Raw genomic sequence first — 23,627 nt, 5'->3', positions numbered from 1 at the left:
GACCCCAACAGTTGTTGCCCAGTTTGTCCTGAGTACGCTGGTACCCCAAATGTGGGGGTAAACCACTGTTTGGGCACACGTCGGGGCTTGGAAGGGAGGGAGCACCATTTGACTTTTTGAATGCAAGATTGGCTGGAATCAATGGTGGCGCCATGTTGCGTTTGGAGACCCCTGATGTGCCTAAACAGTGGAAACCCCTCATTTCTAACTTCAACACTAACCCCAACACACCCCTAACCCTAATCCCAACTGTAGCCATAACCCTAATCCCAACCCTAACCCCAACACACCCCTAACCACAACCCTAACCCCAACACACCCGTAACCCTAATTCCAACCCTAGCCCTAATTCCAACCCTAACCCTAAGGGTATGTGCCCACGTAGCGGATTCGTGTGAGATTTTTCCGCACGACTTTTGAAAAATCTGCAAGTAAAAGGCACTGCGTTTTACCTGTGGATTTACAGCAGATTTCCAGTGTTTTTTTGTGCGGATTTCACCTGCGGATTCCTATTGAGGAACAGGTGTAAAACGCTGCGGAATCCGCACAAAGAATTGACATGCTGTGGAAAATACAACGCAGCGTTTCTGCACGGAATTTTCCGCATTATGGGCACAGCGGATTTGGTTTTCCATAGGTGTACACGGTACTGTAAACCTGATGGAAAACTGCTACGAATTCGCAGCGGCCAATCCGCTGCGGATCCGCGGCCGATCCGCTGCGGATCCGCGGCCGATCCGCTGCGGATCCGCGGCCGATCCGCTGCGGATCCGCGGCCGATCCGCTGCCAAATCCGCACATGCCATAACCCTAACCCTACCCGTAACCCTAACCCTAGTTCTAACCCTAACCCTAGTTCTAACCCTAACCCTAGTGGAAAAAAAAAAAATATATATTTTCTTTATTTTATTATTGTCCCTATCTATGGGGGTGATAAAGGGGGGGGTTTATTTATTATTTTTTTTATTTTGATCGCTGTGGTAGAACCTACCACAGCGATCAAAATGTACCTGTAAGGAATCTGCCGGCCGGCGGGCGTACTGAGCATGCGCCCGCCATTTTGGAAGATGGCGGCGCCCAGCGAGGAGACGGCCGGACACCGGGAGGATCGGTAAGTATGAAGGGGTGGTGGGGGGGTGGATCTGAGCACAGGGGGGGTGATCGGAGGACGGGGGGAGCGGACAGCAGGACGGGGGAGCGGGCAGGAGCACGGGGCAGCGGAGCACAGGACGGAGGGGACCAGACCACGCACCGGAGCACTGGGGGGGCGATCGGTGGGGTGGGGGGTGGTCACTTCAGGTTTTCCAGCCATGGCCGATGATATTGCAGCATCGGCCATGGCTGGATTGTAATATTTCACCTGTTTTTTAGGTGAAATATTACAAATCGCTCTGATTGGCAGTTTCACTTTCAACAGCCAATCAGAGCGATCGTAGCCACGGGGGGGTGAAGCCACCCCCCCTGGGCTGAAGCACCACTCCCCCTGTCTCTGCAGATCGGGTGAAAATGGAGTTAACCCTTTCACCCGATCTGCAGGAGCGCGATCATTCCATGACGCATACGCTGCGTCATAGGTCGTTTTGGCACCGACTTTCATGACGCAGCGTATGCGTCAAAGGTCGTTAAGGGGTTAAAAGACGTCAGAGGACTAAGTCTAGATATTGATATTCCAAGCTATCTGATGCTTACTTCTTATAAAGCACTGATGGTTTATTGATAAACTGCTCATTAAAGTAAGAGAACATTTGTATATCACAGCATATGCCCAATCAATTACACTTTAGGGATATCAAACTGCACAGTTAGAAAGCACCAGCGATTGTGAATTAATTTCACTTGCTGTGGAATTAATGAAAGTGACAACAACAAAACAACTCCCAAAAAGGGAATGGCTTCGCCAGCCGTGGTCCAGATAGTTAAAATCTCTTTATCCTTGCTGACTGATTCTTTTCTATTTTTCCATTTTGTTAGTATTCTTGTCACTGCTGGTAGCATGAGGCAGTAACTAAAGCCCATCAAGTTGTATAGGTAATCCAGGTAATCAAGCTCCTCGAATATGTCACCTCCATGCAAGCAGATATCATAACATGAGCCATTATGTAAAGAAAGCTGGAAAAGGCCATAAAAAAGCATCAATCAATAGTCAATACATGTGCTATCTGCTCCTTTGTGCAGGGAAGAAAAGGAGGAGCACTGCTAAAGTCCCATAATATTACCTTCAGCAGGCTATTGGTATGCATGTTTCAGAACATACTATCAGAAAACTGCTCCATGGAATGAATGAGGGCATGGGTTAATGATGGTCTTGGGAAGATTATCATTGGAGAGTTCTGTAAACCTTCATGTGAGGGTCAACGGTACATTGATGACAAAATCCTTAGAGCCATTGTAAGACCTGGGTTCCTCTTAGTGTAGAAAATCACCCAACATCATATGGCCCGAATTTCTATTTCCTGTATAACGAAGGCATTGATGTCATTGACTGGCCTTCATATTCCCCAGACATGAATCCAAATGAGATAACCTGGGGGACATTATGTACAGTATCAGTGCATCAGATGCTGCCACATAGCTTCACATACTTTCTTGCAGCTCACTTATTACCTGATCGAGGTCTGGAGGCCTGAGATGAGATTTCCCAGGACACCATCTGCTGTCTCATCAGGGGATTACCCGTTTGTTGAGGGGAGTGGATACTAGCATGTGGGACCATATACACTACTGAGTCACATTTTGAGTGACCATGATGAAATTCATGCAGATCTATGATATAAATATTTTACTCTGATTTTGGGGGTGATTTGGAATACAGCCTCATTGGGCTGATAATTTTGGTGCCTATTGACTGTCAATAGTAATTTTCAATTTGAATCTTTCCTTCACTGACATCTGATGTATGGTTTAGGCGTTCCTTTTATTAATTTGAACATTGCACATAGAAATGATCTCAGTTTGAACAATGGTTTAGTTTTAGGGGGAAACTGAAGTTTCAGTTGCACCCAGGCTCTACTGCATTAGGCGTCCTTGAAGAAAGCAATAGAAACGGCTTGTGATGCTTATGGACCCATATTACAGATAATGCATTGATGTGGTAATGCTTTGCACTAAGCTATTGAACGTGAACATTTTTCTTTTGCTATTTCCTTAAAGAGGTTATTCTATAATGCCCCTCGTAAATAATTATTTTCTATAAATACCTCTAGTTACCATCTGTGCCTGTGAGCAGCGCGCACCCATCCTGATTGACTGGACTGTGGCCGGTGTTTCACCGCACATTGCAGTCCAGCGTTCATGACCTAGACCGTGTTTTGAGTCCTGTCTTCCCTTTTTCCCGGTCTGGTCATGTCCAGAGTTAACCTTTCTCAGCCTCTGTCTGGGTTCAGGTTGACTATTTATCACCGCTGCTTCCTGCAGGCAATGTCAATTATAGTTTTTGCATAGTGCTGCTGTAGCTGACTCTGATTGCTCTGATTGTTTTTGCTGCATTTGCTGTCTGAACCCGTGTCTCTGTTTTCCCCTATTCCTGTCTTGACTCAGTGATCCCCTTTAGTGTGCAGACTCCCTGGCTTTAACTTGGCTTGTATCCTTACCTGTTTTTGTCCTTTGTCTTTTGGCTTATCTGCTTCTTACCGTTACTGACCCCCTGGCTTGTGTCTGATAGCGATTCCTTTGGTACTGCACTACAGTCTAGGATTTGATCCGGCTTGTTTTACTATTCTGATGCCACCTGTGGTAGCCTCACTGCAGGTCAGCTCTGTTTAGGTGCAGACCTGCTTCCTCTCTACTGCCATCTAGTGAAGCCTAAGCGTGCTGGATACTGGGCTGTGACGTGCGGTGAAACACCGCCCACTCCCATTGGTGTGCACAAATGGGTTACGCCCAGGTGATGCAAGGCATTCTGGAACTTGACGTGACATCAGTGGCGGCTGCAGCTGGGATCACGTGATGCCGACTGAGCGGTCAGTGATAGTGCCGCTCACAGTCACAGATGACAAGAAAAGGTTTTTACAAAAACACTTATTTACAAGGTTTAAATCGGTGGGGGCATTATAGAATGTAGTGGACAACCCCTTTAACAAAACACACTAACTATAAAATTATCTTCTGATTTTTAGGGTCAGTATTGCTGAATTTAATAATATTAAGTATGACACAAACACAGACACCATCAATGAAGAAAAATCTATAGTATCTTTCACAAGTTACATGGATCCTTCCTCTGTATTAACAAGGAAAAATATAAATTCTGTTAATGAAATCTCAAGAATCGACTATGTGAAACCTTCTTTTACGGGTATGTTACAGTTATTAATTAGCATTTGTGGGTTGGCAAATTCCGTTTAAAGATTTTACTATAAAAGGAATAGTATAAAAATATATTACTATGTTAAATTTGGATATTTTCAATCGAATAAACATATTTTATCTATGATTTATCCACAGGTCTTACTAAAAACAACATTGTGTTAAGTCAGTCTGAACTTGGGGATTCAATAGATGTTACGTTCTCGCCTCTTGACAATTCAAATGGACCTGTTGTGGCGTATGCTGTTGTAGTAACATCAGAGATGACCGGTAAGAGCTAGGCTTTCTACTGAAATACACTATAGATATATTGAACGATTGTTCCATGCCAGCCATCGATAGATATAGGGCAACCTCTTTCCCTGTTAAATAATATGGGTGTAAATAGAGGGGGGTCTCTTGAAATGGGCTGGGAATGAATATCATATAGAATTATTACCTTTGTAATGTTTATGCAGTGTGTTCATTCCAAAACATAAAATTTGGCAGGTGAGCGCATCTTATAACACAATCATAGTTTGCTTGAGTATCTTCTATGTAATGAATCTAAGCTCTTTTTTTTAGATGACCACCCACCTAAAGGAATTTTATCTAAAACATACAATGATTTTCAGAACAAGCTCAGCGACACTTATGTCACCTATATATTGGAGAAAGAACAGATTGTGAGATCTGGGCAGTCAAATATGATAAGTGTTCTTGTGGGAGATGGATCAAAGTCTCACTCTTATTTCAATGGACCACTGGACCCCGAGTTACAGTACAGGTACCATAACTGTATTTCTATTATTAAAAGATGCCAGAGGACTAAGTGTAGATGATCTTTTCACCCCAAAATTTTTATTTTCACAATGCTAACAGGAGAAATTAGACCACAAAAGTTGTTGTGTAATTAGTCCTGAGTACTCCGATACCCCATATGTGGGGGTAAACCACTGTTTGGGCGCACGGCAGAGCTCGGAAGGGAAGGAGCGCCGTTTTGGAATGCAGACTTTGATAGAATGGTCTGCGGGAGTCATGTTGCATTTGCAGAGTCCCTGATGTGCCTAAACAGTAAAACCCCCCACAAGTGACACCATTTTAGAAACTAGACCCCCCCCAAGGAACTTATCTAGATGTGTGGTGAGCACTATGAACCCCCAAGTGCTTCACAGAATTTTATAATGTACAGCTGTGAAAATAAAAAATCATAATTTTTCCACAAAAATGATCTTTTCACCCCCAAATATATACTTTCACAAGGGTAGCAGGAGAAATTGGACCATGAAAGTTGTTGTGCAATTTGTCCTGAGTATGTTGATACCCCATATGTGGGGGGATCACTGTTTGGGTGTATGGCAAATCTCGGAAGGGAAGCAGTGATGTTTTAGAATGCAGACTTTGATGGAATGGTCTGCGGGCGTCATGTGTTTGCAGAGCCCCTGATGTGCCTAAACAGTAGAAAACCCCCCACAAGTGACCCCATTTTGGGAACTAGACCCCCCAAGAAGCTTACCTAGATGTGTGGTGAGCACTTTGAACACCCAAATGCTTCACAGAAGTTTATAACGCAGAGCTGTGAAAATAAAAAAATCTTTTTATCTAATCCCAAGCCTAACCTTAATCCCAAACCTAGGGCTTCTTTTACATTTACCGGGTTTTTTGCAGCCCGTTATTGCAGGCCTTTTTTTATATGCTGTCTACCGCAAAAATGGACCGCAAAAAACTTGCGGATTGCCGTTTTTCGGGTTTGCAATACTATGGCAGAAGTATTGGGAAAAAACGGCGGTCCGCAAAACTGGAAGTCATGGTGCACCCCAAAAACAACCTTCCGTTGTTTTTGCAGCCCCATTGAATTATAATGAGGGCTGTGTCCATTAGCCATGAAAAATTTCGCACAGACTCGATATTTTTTCACAGCTGTAAATACGGCCCTCATGGCCATACGGCGTTGGGCGCTCAGTAGAATTATTACGGCTCGTTTTTGCGGCCCCATAGAAATCTATTGGGACTGCAAAAACGGGACGCAAAACCATGGTAAGTGTAAAAGAAGCCTTACCCTAACCCTAATTTTAGCCTCAACCCTAGCCCTAACCCTAATTTTAGCCCCAACCCTAACCCTAACGGGAAAATGGAAATTGATACTTTTTTTGTTTTATTATTGTTCCCTAACTAAGGGGGTGATAAAGGGGGGGTTATTTACTATTTTTTATTTTTTTTTTATCACTGTGATAGGGTTTATCACAGTGACCAAAATTAACCAATAGGAAAAATCTTGCTATTGTTGCGAGGTGCCTGCGGCAGATCTCGGTGGGTGCATTGCGCATGCGCCCACCATTTTTTCCCTGATCAAGATGGCGGCGCCCACCAGAGGAAGGAGGGCCGAGGAGCACCTGGAGACACTGGTAAGTATGAAGGGGGGGATCGGGGACCCTATTTCTCTCTTCTCTAATGTGCGATCACATCCGAGGAGAGAGAAATTGCATGGCACATCGGACTTTTTTTTTGCAGCCGCCGCTACACTGTTAGTAGTGGCGATCGCAAAACCAGGTCAGTAAAAACCGACCCGAATTATGTACTTTGTGGTCTTGGCTACCCCCGGCAGCCGAGACCTCGAGATTTGCCGTTTACTGGCAGGCAGATCTCAGCAGGCGCACTACGCATGCGCCCTCCATTTTTTTCCGGGTAAAGATGGCAGCGCCCATGGGGGAGGAAGTGGAAGGACCCAGGGACACCGGGAGACTCTGGTAAGTATCGGGGGTATCAGGACCCTATTTCTCTCTCCTCTTATGTGAGATCACATCAGAGGAGAGAGAAATTAAATGGCAAATCGCACTTGTTTTTTGCGGCTGCTGGTAAACTGTTAATTACCAGCGATCGCAATCCGGGAGTCGGTAAAAACCGACCCGAATCATATTCTCTGGGGTCTCAGCTACTCCCGGCAGCCGAAACCCGGGGAAAATCTGACTCTGGGGGGCGCTAAACACTTTTTCCACAGCACCGTTAATCAACGGCGCTGTGGTTTAAGTACCCTTAACTACCGCTGTTAAAAGGCGTATCGGCGGTTGTTAAGGGGTTAACTTTCCTTACTGATTCTTTTCTATTTTTCCATTTTGTTAGTGTTCTTGTCACTGCTGGTAGCATGAGGCAGTAACTAAAGCCCATCAAGTTGTATAGGTAATCCAGGTAATCAAGCTCCTCGAATATGTTACGTCCATGCAAGCAGATATCATAACATGAGCCATTACATAAAAAAGCTGGAAAAGGTCATAAAAAGGCATCAATCCAATAGATGTGCTATCTGCTCCTTTGTGCAGGGAAGAAAAGGAGGAGCACTGCTAAAGTCCCATAATATTACCGTCAGCAGGCTATTGGTATGCGTGTTTCAGAACATGCTGTCAGAAAACAGCTCCACGGAAAGAATGAGGGCTTGACGTTATGTAGCGGGATCATGCAGGCTGATTGATATTCAACAGAAAACACCAGAATACGCAGGTCCATTACCATCCTGTTCTCGTCTCAGAGGAGAGCAGGTGACAATGAACCCTTGTCAGACATGAAAGAGTCTACAGACACCATGGTGAACATTATATTGCCTGCATAATCATTCAGGATGGCCCGTTCAGCAATGGGTTAATGATGGTCTAGGGAAACATATCATTGGAGAGTTCTGTAAACCTTCATGTGAGGGTCAACGGTAGTTTGCTGACAAAATCCTTAGAGCCACTGTAAGACCTGGGTTCCTCCTAGTGTAGAAAAATGACCGGCATCATATGGCCCGAATTTGTATATGCTGTATAATGAAGGCATTGATGTCATTGACTGGCCTTCATATTCCCCAGACATGAATCCAATTGAGATAATCTGATGCTGCCACATAGCTTCATATACTTTCTTGCAGCTCACTTACTACCTGATCGAGGTCTGGAGGCCTGAGATGAGATTTCCCAGGACACCATCTGCTGTCTCCTCAGGGGCATACCCGTATGTTGAGGGGAGTGGATAATAGCATGTTGGACCATATACACTACTGAGTCACATTTTGAGTGACCATGATGAAATTCACGCAGATCTATGATAGAAATATTTTACTCTGATTTGGGGGGGTGATTTGGAATACAGCCTCATTGGGCTGATAATTTTGGTGTCTATTGTCTGTCAACTGTAATTTTCAATTTGAATCTTTCCTTCATTGAGATCTGATGTATGGTTTATTAATTTGAACATTGCACAAAGAAATTATCTCAATGTGAAAAATGGATTCGTTTTGGTTGGGAAACTGAAGTTTCAGTTGCACCCAGGCTCTACTGCATAAGACGCCCTTGAAAAAAGCAATAGAAACGGCTTGTGATGCTTATGAACCCCATATTACAGATAATGCATTGATGTGGTAATGCTTTGCACGAATCTATAGAATGTGAACATTTTTCTTTTGTCATTCCCTTAAAGAGGTTATTCTATAATGCCCCTTGTAAAGAATTATTTTCTATAAATACCTCTAGTTGCCATCTGTGCCTGTGAGCAGCGCGCACCCATCCTGATTGACTGGACTGTGGCCGGTGTTTCACCGCACATCACAGTCCAGCGTTCATGATCCAGACCGTGTTTTGAGTCCTGTCTTCCCTTTTTCCCGGTCTGGTCATGTCCAGAGTTAACCTTTTTTAGCCTCTGTCTGGGTCCAGGTAGACTATTTATCGCCGCTGCTTCCTGATGGCGATGTCAGTTGTAGTTTTTGCTTAGTGCTGCTGTAGCTGACTCTGATTGGTCCTGCAGCATTTGCTGTTTGACCCCGTGTCACTGTTTTCCCCTATTCCTGTCATCTTGACTCAGTGCTTCCCTTTAGTGTGCAGACTCCCTGGCTTTAACTTGGCTTGTATCCTGACCTGTTTCTGTCCTTTGTCTTTTGGCTTATCTGCTCCTGACCATTACTGAACCCCCTGGCTTGGCTTGTCTCTGATCGCATTTGCTTATTGCTTATTATTACAGTCTAAGATTTGACCCGGTGTCATGTCGGACGCTATTCACACTAGGGCGTCCGACAGACAGCGGTAAATCCACATTCGTCAAATATACGCTCAGTGGCGCCGGCTAGATTTTATCCAGGTTGTCCGGGGTTAATCTAGCTGGTAATCTGGTTGGAGGCTGGGTCACGCCCGTGGCCTTTAAATAGTCATTCTGGACTTTGGGCGTTGCCGATTATAGCTTGTGTCTTGTACCTGGTGATCTCGGTCTGGTGTGGTGGTCTAGGAGAAGAAATATCGTATCTGGTGGTGTATTATCCTTCGTTATATTTCTCCTTCCTATATTTGTGTTTGTTTTGCCCTGTGCACATTATAGTGTTTTCCTGTGTGTCTGCGGCGTGGTGCGTTTTTTAGTTTTCCCTGTCTGTGCTTTCTGTGGAGGTTGGTGTGTGGTCTAATCACTGGGTGGCGGGTTGAGGTTTCAGAATAGGGCTGAAACAGGAGTCAGGGTCAGGCCTGGCGCCCCAGACAAGCACACCATCAGTGTAAATTCTGGGAGAGGGACAGACAGGGTTTTCCCTAGAGGGATATCGCAGGGGCCCGAGTAATCAGCTGTAGTATACCCCAGTACCCCCGTGACACCCGGCTTGTTTTACTATTCTGATGCCACCTGTGGTAGACTCACTGCAGGTCAGCTCTGTTTAGGTGCAGACCTGCTTCCTCTCTACTGCCATTTAGTGAAGCCTGCACCTACCTGCATTGCAGCAGCATGACACCAGCATGCAGTGTGCACTTTCTCTCTCTCCTATACTTTCATTAGCCGCAAGCGTGCTAGATACTGGGCTGTGACGTGCGGTGAAACACCGCCCACTCCCATTGGTGTGCACAAATGGGTTATGCCCGGGTGATGCAAGGCATTCTGGAACTTGACGTGACATCAGTGGCAGCTGCAGCCAGGATCACGTGATGCCGACTGAGCGGTCAGCGACAGTGCCACTCACAGGCACAGATGACAAGAAAAGGTTTTTACAAAAACACTTATTTACAAGGTTTAAATCGGTGGGGGCATTATAGAATGTAGTGGACAACCCCTTTAACAAAACACACTATAGCTATAAAATTATCTTCTGATTTTTAGGGTCAGTATTGCTGAATTTAATAATATCAAGTATGACACAAACACAGACACCATCAATGAAGAACAATCTATGGTATCTTTCACAAGTTACATGGATCCTTCCTCTGTATTAACAAGGAAAAATATAAATTCTGTTAATGAAATCTCAAGAATCGACTATGTGAAACCTTCTTTTACGGGTATGTTACAGATATTAATTAGCATTTGTGGGTTGGCAAATTCCGTTTAAACATTTTCCTATAAAAGGAATAGTATAAAAATATATTACTATGTTAAATTTGGATATTTTCAATCCAATGAACATATTTTATCTATGATCCATCCACAGGTCTTACTGAAAACAATATTATGTTAAGTCAGTCTGAACTTGGGGATTCAATAGATGTTACATTCTCGCCTCTTGACAATTCAAATGGACCTGTTGTGGCGTATGCTGTTGTAGTAACAACAGAGTTGACCGGTAAGAGCTAGGCTTTCTACTGAAATACACTATAGGTATATTGAACGATTGTTCCATGCCAGCCATCGATAGATGTAGGGCAACCTCTTTCCCTTTTAAATAGTATGGGTGTAAATAGAGGGGGTCTCACGAACTGGGCTGGGAATGAATATCATATAGAATTATTGCCTTTATAATGTTTCTGCAGTGTGTTCTTTCCAAAACATAAAAAATGTCAGGTGAGCACATCTTATAACACAATTATGGTTTGCTAGAGTATCTTCTATGTAATGAATCTAAGCTATTTTTTTTTTTAGATGACCATCCACGTAAAGGAATTTTATCTAAAACATACAATGATTTTCAGAACAAGCTCACCAACACTTATGTCACCTATATATTCGAGAAAGAACAGATCGTGAGTTCTGGGCAGTCAAATATGATAAGTGTTCTTGTGGGAGATGGATCAAAGTCTCATTCTTATTTCAATGGACCACTGGACCCCGAGTTACAGTACAGGTACCATAACTATATTTTTATCATTGAAAGACATCGGAGGACAAAATATAGACATTATTACTACAAGTCTTCTGTTGCCCATTTCTTAAAAAGTACTGATAGATTGCTCAAATTAAGAGAACAACCAGGCAGCAGGCAGCATTACTGACATGTTCCAAAGATCCACCATAGCCACACTGTTATCTTCACAGGTGAGAGTAGGTTCACACTTAACATGTGACAGAGTCTGGAGATGCCATGGTGAATGTTAAGCTGCCTGGAGCAATATCCAGCATGACTGGTTTAGTGGTTGGAAGTGATGTTCTGGGGAAAAATATACTTAGAGGGTTGTGCCAACCTCCATGTGATAGTCATTGGTAATGAAAATCTTAGAGCCATTGTCAGACCTGGTTGCCTCCTGTTGCAGAACAATGAGCTACGTCATGTGGATAGGGTCTACACAATTCCTGGATGACAATGGCATTAATGCCATTCATTGTCCCTCACACTCTCCATACATGAATCCAATTGAAAACTTCTGCAACATTATATATCAGTTCATCTGATGCCACCACATAGTGCCACAGATTAGAGCTCACTAATGCCCTGGATCAAGGTCTGGAAGGAGATTCCCCTGGAACACCTTTTGCTGTCTTATCGGGAGCATTACAAGTCTCAGGAGACAGAAATATGCGGCTTATGAAGCTTGAGGACACTTATTACAGATAATGCTTTGAGGTGCAGGACTTTCAGCTATATCTATGAGTGAACATTTTTGCTGTGTGACCCCCTTAGAAGACCAAGCTAACTACTCAACATTTTTTTGATTTTCAGGGTTAGCATCGCTAGCTTTAATAATATAAAATATAACCGAAACAAGGACACCATTAATGAAAAACAATCTATGGTATCTTTCACAAACTATATGGATCCCTCCTCTGTATTATCTAGATCAAATATAAATTCTCTTAATGCAATCTCAAGAATCGGCGCCATGGAACCTCCTTATACAGGTATATTACAGATCTGTATCTCTATATAATACTTTGTAGCCAACTTCATAGAGCAATGCTATCTGACTGTGGCATGCACAGTAAAAGCCAGCAGTCACTCATAGCCAAGGAAGAAGCACTCGCTGTGCTTTCTCTGTCTGTCTCCTTCACATAAATCGAAACCTTCAAAAAGAACCTGAAGACCTACCTCTTCCGGCAAGCCTACAACCTGCAGTAACCACTGATCAACCAAACCACTACAAGATCAGCTCTATCCTCACCTACTGTATCCTCACCCATCCCTTGTAGATTGTGAGCCCTCGCGGGCAGAGTCCTCTCTCCTCCTGTACCAGTTGTGACCTGTATTGTTTAAGATTATTGTACTTCTTTTTATTATGTATACCCCTCCTCACATGTAAAGCGCCATGGAATAAATGGCGCTATAATAATAATAATAATAATTATTGCTCCGATTTCCCCTCTCCTGGCAGTATTGTGAGCGGTACTAACAGTGGGTTATATGCAGTGTCGGACTGGGGTGCCAAGGGCCCACCAGTAACATTGACATTGGGGGGAGGGGCACTTTTCACCTGCATAAAAATGTTACACTACCCCCATTCACAAATGTACCTATATCTCTATATAATCATAAACTGGGTAGTTTGGTAAATGAATGATGAGATGCTGCTTTTTTTGTACAGAATGAATCAAGTGAATTATGTCAAGTAGTGCCCATACAGGAGGGTTGGGGGCACAGACCTGCACAGGGGTCCACTGGGGGATTGACCTGTTACCCTATGGGCCAGTCCGAGCCTGGTTATATGTCCTCCTCAGTCTCCGGACAGATAACCTGTTTACTGCAGAAAAAAACATGTGTGCATGCTGGACCAGAGTAGAAGAAGCCAGCCACTAAGCGAACTATATCATGAACAGCCTGTAATAGGAAAATAGTGCAATATTGAGAATGAATTGTATTTGTAAAAGTTTATTGCTTTTCTAATATCTTTTACACAGAATGCATTTTTAATGTAAAAAAAATATACAAATATATTACTACATTACAGATTCTCAATCTAATGAACATTTTTATCTCTAATCTTTCCACAGAGCTGCTTGATAACAACATTGTGATCAGTCCGTCTGAACACAGTGGTTCAGTAGACGTTACGTTCTCGCCTTTTATTAGTTCAAATGAACCCATAGTGGCGTATGCTGCCATAATTACAACAGAGATGAATGGTAAGTGCTAGAATTTTGGGAAATAGACAATAGACGTAATGTTACGTGCTGGTCATCGATAGATATTAGGGCAGAGACAGACTGCCGTATTTCTCGTGTGAGAGTCGTATCGTAAACCTCATACTGGCTGTTGGCTCTCCTGACCTGAGCTTGACAGCTGCATAGTAATCCATCATGCTGTCTTGCTCAAGTCAGGAGAGGTGCCGGGCCAGTCTGTGCAGTGCGATGCGATTCTCGCGCGAGAAATACGGCAGTCTGTCTCTAAGACAACCTCTTCATATCTTCTGTCAGTTAGTATGGTGAACATAGAGGCGTGTCTGATCAGTTCAGTTCAAGTAGTAGTAAATGTGGAAGATAGTAGGGGAGCATATTTTATAAGTCAAGCACGAGGATGGTTCACTACCTTCTGTCTTATGAGGGTTCTTGTCCCATTTGGTGCTGCTTATTCTTTAAAAATAAACTTTTGATTTTACTTTTTAGACAACCGCCCACCTTGGGGTGTTTTATCTAAAACATACAACGATTTTACGAACAATCTTACCAACACGTATGTCACCTATATCTTTGAACAAGAACCCATCATGAATTCTGAGAAGTCAAATACGCTAAGTGTTATTGTGGGTGATAAATCCAAGACTCATTCTTATTTCAATGGACCACTGGACCCCAAGTTACAGTACAGGTATCCTCATACTTACATACAAGCTTTTTTATTTTTCCACTGATGGAGCTGTATGATGGCTTGTTTTTTGAGGGACAAGATGATGTTTTCAGCGGTACCATGCTTATTTATATCCGTCTTTTTGATTGTGTTTTATTCCACTTTTTATTCAACAGTATAATGATAAATCATTGTTTTTTTGCTTTGTTTATCATTTTTTTTATGGTGTTCACTAAAGGGTGGGACAGTTTCATAGGTCGGGTCATTCCGGACGCGGTGATACCAAATATGTGTACTTTTATTATTTATATTTTTTTCATGCAAATATTTATGTGTACAATACTGTATATTTTGATTATTATTTTTTGTATTTAATTTTTTAAATTTTACATATATTTAAAAAAAAATGTTTTACTTTTTTACTTTGTCCCACTATGGGACTATCATTTTTTTGCAGGCTGATCGCTTGTATTGCATGGGGATGCAGCAGTATCCCAACGCTATGCAAATTGTCAGCGCTGCACTAACAAAGTTGCTGATCATGCTCTGAGCGTTGCGGCGTCTCCGATCCAAGGGAACATGGGCTGTCTTCCCTCTGTCTGCTCCCAGAATGCTGCAATCAAGTTTGATTTATAACAAAGACCGACCTTGCGGATACATTCATTAATGTGCCAATCCCTTCTACAAAAAGTGCCCATGGCACTTCAACGGGGAAGGGGAGGGGCAAACTCCCACATGAATACAATCCTATAAGCTTACCAAGAGCATAATGCCCCATATATAGACATAACGTCATCAATTTCATATAAAGTGTATAAACTCACAGCCCCCCGAGGAAGCTCAGCACGCAAAACGAGCGTCGGGGCTATTTGACTGACATCCCCAGCAGGAAACCACACATGGGTAAGCGTAACCCACGGCACTTTACCTAGATAGATTTATATTTCATGGGCTTAGGGCAATAGGGGTGGGTTAAAATAGGATATGGCACATTTGCCTTTATTTTTACCTGCTATTAGCTATTAGCTTAGGATCTAAGTACCCCTTCCTATTCCCATACAGTGTGTGCACACTCTTTTTGCCCCACATAATTGAGTACTTATACTATATGCTGTTTTGGGCTGCACCCTCACATTTGTTAAATGTGTGTGTTTTTATGCTGTAGGTGTCTATCATTCATCCATTGATCCTCATCATTTATACTGCTTGATATTTATGTTTTACTTATCCCTTGTATCTAGTGTTGAGCATTCCGATACTGCAAGTATCGGGTATCGGCCGATACTTGCTGTATCGGAATTCCGATACCGAGATCCGATATTTTTGTGATATCGGGTATCGGTATCGAAACAACATTAATGTAAAAATGTGTAAAAGAGAGAATTAAAATAAAAAATATTGCTATACTCACCTCTCCGACGCAGCCTGCACCTTACCGAGGGAAGCGGCAGCGTTCTTTGTTTAAAATTCGCGCTTTTCTTTCCTTTACGTGAGTCCCGGCTTGTGATTGGTTGCGTGCCGCCCATGTGACCGGGACGCAACCAATCACAGCAAGCCGTGACGTAATTTCAGGTCCTTCAGGATTTTAAAATTACGTTCCGGCGTTGTGATTGGTTGCGTCGCAGTCATATGGGCGACGCAACCAATCACAGCAAGCCGTGACGTAATTTCAGGTCCTTAAGGATTTTAAAATTACGTCCCGGCTTTGTGATTGGTTGCGTCGCAGTCACATGGGAGACGCAACCAATCACAAGCCGTGACGTCACGGGAGGCTGGACACGCGCGCATTTTAAAATGGGCGCGTGTCCAGCCTCCCGTGACGTCCCGGCTTGTGATTGGTTGCGCCGCGATCAACCAATCACAAGCCGGGAGGCTGGACACGCGCGCATTTTAAAATTTTAAAATGCGCGCGTGTCCAGCCTCCCGGCTTGTGATTGGTTGACCGCGGCGCAACCAATCACAAGCCGGGACGTCACGGGAGGCTGGACACGCGCCCATTTTAAAAAGCGCGCGTGTCCAGCCTACCGTGACGTCACGGCTTGTGATTGGTTAATGGCGGCCATGTTGCCGGGACGCGGACCAATCACAGCAAGCCGTGACGTAATTTCGTCACGGCTTGCTGTGATTGGTCCGCGTCCCGGCAACATGGCGCCGTGACCAATCATAAGCTGGGACGTCACTGGAGGCTGGACACGCGCGCTTTTTAAAAAGCGCGCGTGTCCAGCCTCCCGTGACGTCACGGCTTGTGATTGGTTAATGGCGGCCATGTTGCCGGGACGCGGACCAATCACAGCAAGCCGTGACGTAATTTCGTCACGGCTTGCTGTGATTGGTCCGCGTCCCGGCAACATGGCCGCCCTGACCAATCACAAGCCGGGACTTCACGTAACCAAGTAAAAGCGCGAATTTTAAACAAACAACGCTGCCGGTTCCCTCGCTGAGGTCCAGGCTGCGTCGGACAGGTGAGTATAGCGATATTTTTTATTTTAATTCTTTCTTTTACACATTTATATGGATCCCAGGGCCTGAAGGAGAGTTTCCTCTCCTTCAGACCCTGGGAACCATCAGGAATACCGTCCGATACTTGAGTCCCATTGACTTGTATTGGTATCGGGTATCGGTATCGGATTGGATCCGATACTTTGCCGGTATCGGCCGATACTTTCCGATACCGATACTTTCAAGTATCGGACGGTATCGCTCAACATAGTTGTATCACATTAATAAAGTTTATACACTTTATATGAAATTGATTACGTTATGTCTATTTATGGGGCATTATGCTCTTGGTAAGCAATCAAGTTCGATTGCAGCATTTAAGCTGTGTGCGCGAACGTTCGCATGAACATATCCATCCGTCCCAGGTCAATAAGGCCCAGGTCACAGGGACGTATGGATACGCCCAATGTGGGAAAGAGGTTAAAGGGAAGCTGTGATATCAAAACATGCTATTAACCTATAGATATGGGGTTAATCAGCAAGTAAATAGCATTCTGAAGTGCCCATAAGCCACACTGAAAGCCCGGCTACCAGGATAAAATTTTATTACTCGCAGCAGCCTGCGGCTTTGCGTAATAGAGGTGCTGCTTCAGTCAACGCTTAGTACACTGTGAGTGGCAGCTATAACCATGCCCCGACACAGATTGACAGCTGGCTCATCAACTTACAAAACAGAAAAGGGACCTTATTATTGAACGTTACTAGTGATGAGCGAGAATACGAGTGCTTGGAGATTTTGTTTTTGTTGACACAGCTGCATGATTTACGGCTGCTAGACAGCCTGAGTACATGTGGGGGTTGCCTTGTTGCTAGGCACTTCACAGAATAATGGCAACCGCAAAAAAAAGTCTGACTTACAATTTATTTCTCTTTCCTTTGATATGATCTAGCACATCAAAGGAGAGAAATGGGGTACCCCGAGCCCCCTGGTACCTGCGGCACCTCCTGCATCCCACGGTCCTAGGCATCTTCTTCCATTTTGATCACTGTGATAGACCCTATCACAGTGATCAAAGTAAAAAAAATAGTAAATCAAACCCCCTTTATCACCCCCTTAGTTGGGTAAAAATAATAAAATAAAAAAAAATGTATTTTTTTCCATTAGGGTTAGGGTTGGAGCTAGGGTTAGGGTTATGTGTTGGGGTTGGGGCTGAGTGAGGGTTCAAGGGCCCACTCTCTCTTCATCGCATCATTCTCCTTTGCTCTTCAACATGAACGATTGCTTCATGCCACCGCTCATGATGATAAGCAAATGTTGCACAGATGGATTACAGTGTGGGACACTTTAGATTCTTTCAACTTTGGACAGGTGAGGGATATTGTTTTTTTTAAATGTTATTCTTTTTTTTATACTTGATGTAGATAGCGGGGGCTGAATACAACTCTCAACATTGTCCCCTGCTCGCGCTGACCACAGACCGAGCAGGGGACAATGACAAGATTTGCCCAAAGCACCTGGAGCTAGGGAACAGCGCAAACTGTACCACTGATTCCCAGGTACTGGTACGTTTGATGCTGATGCGGCACACAGCTAGCACATGGTTGCCATACGTATGCCACACACGGACCACGGATATCTCCGGTACTGGTTTTCCCAGTACCAAAAATGTGAAGACTTTTGAAATAGGCCTAAGGGTATGCATATGCACAGTATGCAATCATATTATTTTTGCATTTTATTTTTCTACCACCAAAAATTTCAATTTATTTTTCAATTGAATTGTACAGATTATGAGTGACATTAAAAGTGGTAAAAGTTCTGAAATAATTCTTCTTGATATATATATATATATATATATATATATGTATATATATATATATATATATATATATATATATATATATTTATCAAAAGAATCTAGCATCTTAGCACAGGTACATTATATACACCTTTTATATCCACTACATATATAATAATAACAATAATTATACTTTATATACTGTATACATACATATACATGTATATTTCATAGATTTGCACAGTGGAGTAATTTAAAGGGGGTGCCTTGAACCCACTCTGATGACTGAGAAGTCCCAAAATGCATAATTATATAAAATGTGATGCTTTGCTTTGTTGCTCCTTTAGCTGACTATACTAATTATTATAATCATCTATTAATTTTCAGAGTTTGCATCGCTGGCTTTAATGAAATTATGTATGACCCAAACACAGACATCATCAATGAAGAACAATCTCTGGCATCTTTCACAAGCTACATGGGTCCTTTCTCTGTACCATCTATGACAAACAACACATCCCTTAATAAATTCTCAACAATCGGCAATGAGAAAACTTCTTATACAGGTACATGATAGTTACATATCTCTATTAATTTTGGTTTTCTCAGATATAGGAGGCATTACTTTTGCTTCACTGCAGTAGATATTATATTTATAAGGGCTCGCTCACATGATATGTTTTATCGGATAGCACTTGGACCAATGTTATTCTATGGGACAATGCAGATATGATATTTTTTCTCAAGTCAATTCTTTCATGCAAGAGAATTGGATCACACTAGCCGAGTTTGAAGCGAGTGTCATTAGCATTCTCGAGCTGATTCTCTTGCATGAGAGAATCATTGCTCGTGTGACCCTGGGCCTTCAGCAAACATTTACCTATATATACCACTACCATTAAAAGTATTTATTGATTTCCTATAAATAAAGCTTACTCTTAGCATAAGGGAAAAGTTCAGTAACTTTCTAATGTATTTTGTATTTCCAATTTCCCCACTATCTATATTTGCAAACCTGTAAATTCTGATTAACTGGCAGCAAACAATCAGAGGCAGAAAATGAGTCCATAGGTAGTCCTACTCTCAGCTGAGAAGTAGGTAAAAATGTATCCTTTGTAGACAATTCTCTGAGAAGTCACATTTCAAGAGTAAGTTAGGCATTAGGCAATATAATTAGTGTTGAGCGAGTGTACTCGTTATTCGGGTTTTCCAAGCATGCTAGGGTGGTCTCCGAGTATTTTGGGCATGCTCAGAGATTGTTTGAGTCGCTGCAGCTGCATGATTTGCAGCTGCTAGACAGCTTGAATACATGCAGGAATTGTCTGTTTGTTAGGGTATCCCCACATGTATTCAGGCTGTCTAGCAGCTGCAAATCATGCAGCTGCGGCGACTCAAACAATCTTTGAGCACGCTCAAAATACTCTGAGACCATCCGATCATGCTCGGAAAACCCGAGTAACGAGCACACTCGCTCATCACTACATATAATCAGTGTGGCTGGGTGCACACTATCGGTGGTGTGCCCTTTTAAATAGTATGAACACAGTTGCCTTCATTGGATAAATTTGCAAAACATAAACGGGCACCAGAAACAGTTCAATATGTCTTAACTCACTGAGAGGCAACAATCTTTAATAACACAACAAAATCTCTATAAAGGTAACAGGCATCTGAGATAGTGATTAGTGATGAGCGAGTATGCTCATTACTCAAGATTTCCGAGTATGCTTGGGTGATCTCAGAGTATTTTGGGCATGCTCTGAGATTTAGTTTGTGTCGCCGCAGCTGCATGATATGCGGTTGTTAGACAGCCTGAACACATGTGGGGATTCCCTAACAAACAGGCAACCCCCACATGTATTCAGGCTGTCTAGCAGCCGCAAATCATGCAGCTGTGGCGACACAAACCGAATCTCTGAGCACGCCCAAAATACTCGGAGATCTCCCGAACATACTCGGAAATCTCGAGTAACGAGCATACTCGCTCATCACTAATAGCTAAAGATCGAAGGTTTTTGGCCAACTACTGTCTAACGTGTGTGGGCTCCTTAAGACTGTGGGTTACCAACCTTAAGATACCATATTTAAAATATTTATGTTCATATACTGATATAAGTGCAGCGCCCCAGAGTCCTGGTCGTTGCAGTACTGTGGCTCCGCCGCTAAGGGGGGCTATGTGTCATGATTCCCCAATGGCATGGGAACATCAGAAACACAAAATAACAGACTAGCCCTCGGGTGATGGAAACTCAAGCTGACCGTGACCTAAATCTACCACACAACTAACAGTAGCCAGGAAGCATTCCTACGGCTGCCTAGATGCCATGCGCCAGCCGGAGAACTAACTACGCCTGGAAGAGGAAGGAATAGACCTGGCTTACCTCTAGTGAAATTCCCCAAAGATGATAGTAGCCCCCACATATATTAACGGTGAGTTCAGAGGAAAAGACATACACAGTATGAAGGTAGATTTAGCAAAGCGAGGTCCACTTACTAGATAGAGGAAGGATACAAAAGAGGACTTCACGGTCAGCTGAAAAACCCTTTCAAAAACCCATCTTGAAATTACTTTAAGACTCCTGTGTCAACTCATGACACAGGAGTGGCAATTTCAGTCCACAAGAGCTTCCAGTAACAGGAACTGACAAACTGTAAACTGGACAAAAAATACAAAACAAAAAGGACAAGAGTCCACTTAGCTGATCAGCAGACTGGTAGCAGGAACATGCAACTGAAAGACTCAGGTTACAATGATGACCGGCAAGGAAGTGACTGGAGAGCAAGGCTAAATAGGGAACTCCCAAAACTGATGGAAGCAGGTGAGCTGAGGCAGAAAAGAACACACAAGTCTCCAGTACCACCAGCCACCACTAGGGGAGCCCAAAAAGCGGATCACAACAGTACCCCCCCCCCTTAAGGAGGGGGCACCGAACCCTCACAAGAACCGCCAGGGCGACCTGGATGAGCCCTATGAAAGGCACGAACCAAATCCGAGGCATGAACATCAGAGGCAGTTACCCAAGAATTATCTTCCTGACCATAGCCCTTCCATTTAACCAGATACTGGAGTCTCCGCCTGGAAATACGGGAGTCCAAGATCTTCTCTATAACGTACTCCAATTCACCCTCAACCAGCACAGGAGCAGGAGGCTCAGCAGAAGGAACCACCGGCACCTCGTATCTCCGCAACAACGACCGATGGAACACATTATGGATAGCGAAAGATGCCGGGAGGTCCAAACGAAAGGAAACAGGGTTAATAATCTCCAAAATCCTATAGGGACCGATGAACCGAGGCTTAAATTTAGGAGAAGAAACCCTCATTGGGACAAAACGGGAAGACAACCACACCAAGTCCCCAACACGAAGGCGAGGACCAACCCGACGCTGGCGGTTAGCAAACCACTGAGTCCTCTCCTGGGACAAATTCAAATTGTCCACCACTTGTTCCCAAATCCGATACAACCGATTCACCACAGCATCTACTCCAGGACAATCCGAAGACTCCGCCTGACCAGAAGAAAAACGGGGATGAAACCCCGAATTGCAAAAGAAAGGGGAAACCAAAGTGGCCGAACTAGCCCGATTATTAAGAGCAAACTCCGCCAACGGCAAAAAGGCAACCCAATCATCCTGATCCGCAGACACAAAACACCTCAAATACGTCTCCAAAGTTTGATTAGTTCGCTCCGTCTGGCCATTAGTCTGAGGATGGAAGGCAGACGAAAAAGACAAATCAATGCCCAACCTGGCACAGAATGCCCGCCAAAATCTAGAAACGAACTGGGTACCCCTATCAGAAACGATATTTTCAGGAATACCATGCAAGCGAACCACATTTTGAAAAAACAAAGGAACCAACTCAGACGAGGAAGGCAACTTCGGCAATGGCACCAAATGAACCATCTTAGAAAAACGGTCACACACCACCCAGATAACAGACATCCTCTGAGAGACAGGAAGATCAGAAATAAAGTCCATCGAGATGTGCGTCCAAGGCCTCTTCGGAATAGGCAAGGGCAACAACAACCCGCTAGCCCTAGAACAACAAGGCTTGGCCCGAGCACACACATCACAAGACTGCACAAAAACACGCACATCTCGAGACAGAGATGGCCACCAGAAGGATCTAGCCACCAAATCCCTGGTACCAAAAATTCCAGGATGACCCGCCAGCGTAGAAGAATGAACCTCCGAGATGACTCTACTGGTCCAATCATCAGGAACAAACAGTCTACCAGGTGGACAGCGATCAGGTCTATCCGCCTGAAACTCTTGCAAAGCACGTCGCAGATCTGGGGAAATAGCGGATAATATCACCCCATCCTTAAGGATACCTGTAGGTTCCGAATCACCAGGGGAATCAGGCTCAAAACTCCTAGAAAGGGCATCTGCCTTCACATTCTTAGAACCTGGTAGATATGAGACCACAAAATTAAACCGAGAGAAAAACAACGACCAGCGCGCCTGTCTAGGATTCAGGCGCCTGGCAGACTCAAGATAAATCAGATTCTTGTGATCAGTCAAAACCACCACCTGATGTTTAGCACCCTCAAGCCAATGACGCCACTCCTCAAATGCCCACTTCATGGCCAAAAGCTCCCGATTACCGACATCATAATTTCTTTCGGCGGCAGAAAATTTTCGAGAAAAGAACGCACAAGGTCTCATCACTGAGCAATCGGAACTTTTCTGCGACAAAACCGCCCCCGCTCCGATCTCGGAAGCATCGACCTCAACCTGAAAGGGGAGAGAGACATCAGGCTGGCGCAACACAGGGGCAGACGAAAAGCGGCGCTTAAGTTCCCAAAAGGCCTCCACAGCGGCAGAGGACCAATTGGCAACACCAGCACCCTTCTTAGTCAAATCCGTAAGAGGCTTAGCAACACCAGAAAAACCAGTTATAAATCGACGATAAAAATTAGCAAAGCCCAAGAACTTCTGAAGACCCTTTAGAGAAGTAGGCTGCGTCCAGTCACAAATAGCCCGAACCTTGACAGGGTCCATCTCAACAGAAGAAGGGGAAAAAATGTACCCCAAAAAGGAAATCTTTTGAACCCCAAAAACACACTTAGAACCCTTTACACACAGAGAATTCTCCCGCAAGACCTGAAAAACCCTCCTGACCTGCTGAACATGAGACTCCCAGTCCTCAGAAAAAATCAAAATATCGTCCA

General features: G+C 43.8%; 1 protein-coding gene across 2 annotated transcripts in view; it reads left to right on the top strand.

The window, feature by feature from the left end:
* LOC143806508 (uncharacterized) overlaps positions 1–23,627 on the top strand; it is a 203,831-nt gene that overhangs the window by 101,280 nt on the left and 78,924 nt on the right. For both annotated transcript variants that reach the window (XM_077287121.1, XM_077287122.1), the window contains 10 exons: positions 4,116–4,294; positions 4,444–4,575; positions 4,870–5,071; positions 10,384–10,562; positions 10,712–10,843; positions 11,140–11,341; positions 12,155–12,333; positions 13,420–13,551; positions 14,032–14,233; positions 18,838–19,016. In XM_077287121.1, the coding sequence (XP_077143236.1) occupies positions 4,116–4,294; positions 4,444–4,575; positions 4,870–5,071; positions 10,384–10,562; positions 10,712–10,843; positions 11,140–11,341; positions 12,155–12,333; positions 13,420–13,551; positions 14,032–14,233; positions 18,838–19,016 (1,718 nt within the window). The remainder of the gene's footprint in view (positions 1–4,115; positions 4,295–4,443; positions 4,576–4,869; positions 5,072–10,383; positions 10,563–10,711; positions 10,844–11,139; positions 11,342–12,154; positions 12,334–13,419; positions 13,552–14,031; positions 14,234–18,837; positions 19,017–23,627) is intronic.

This window comes from Ranitomeya variabilis, chromosome 2, assembly GCF_051348905.1.
Source record: "Ranitomeya variabilis isolate aRanVar5 chromosome 2, aRanVar5.hap1, whole genome shotgun sequence".
Taxonomy (NCBI): Eukaryota; Metazoa; Chordata; class Amphibia; order Anura; family Dendrobatidae; genus Ranitomeya; species Ranitomeya variabilis.
Note: the sequence above shows the minus strand (reverse complement) of the source record. Positions and strands in the feature narration are given on the sequence as shown.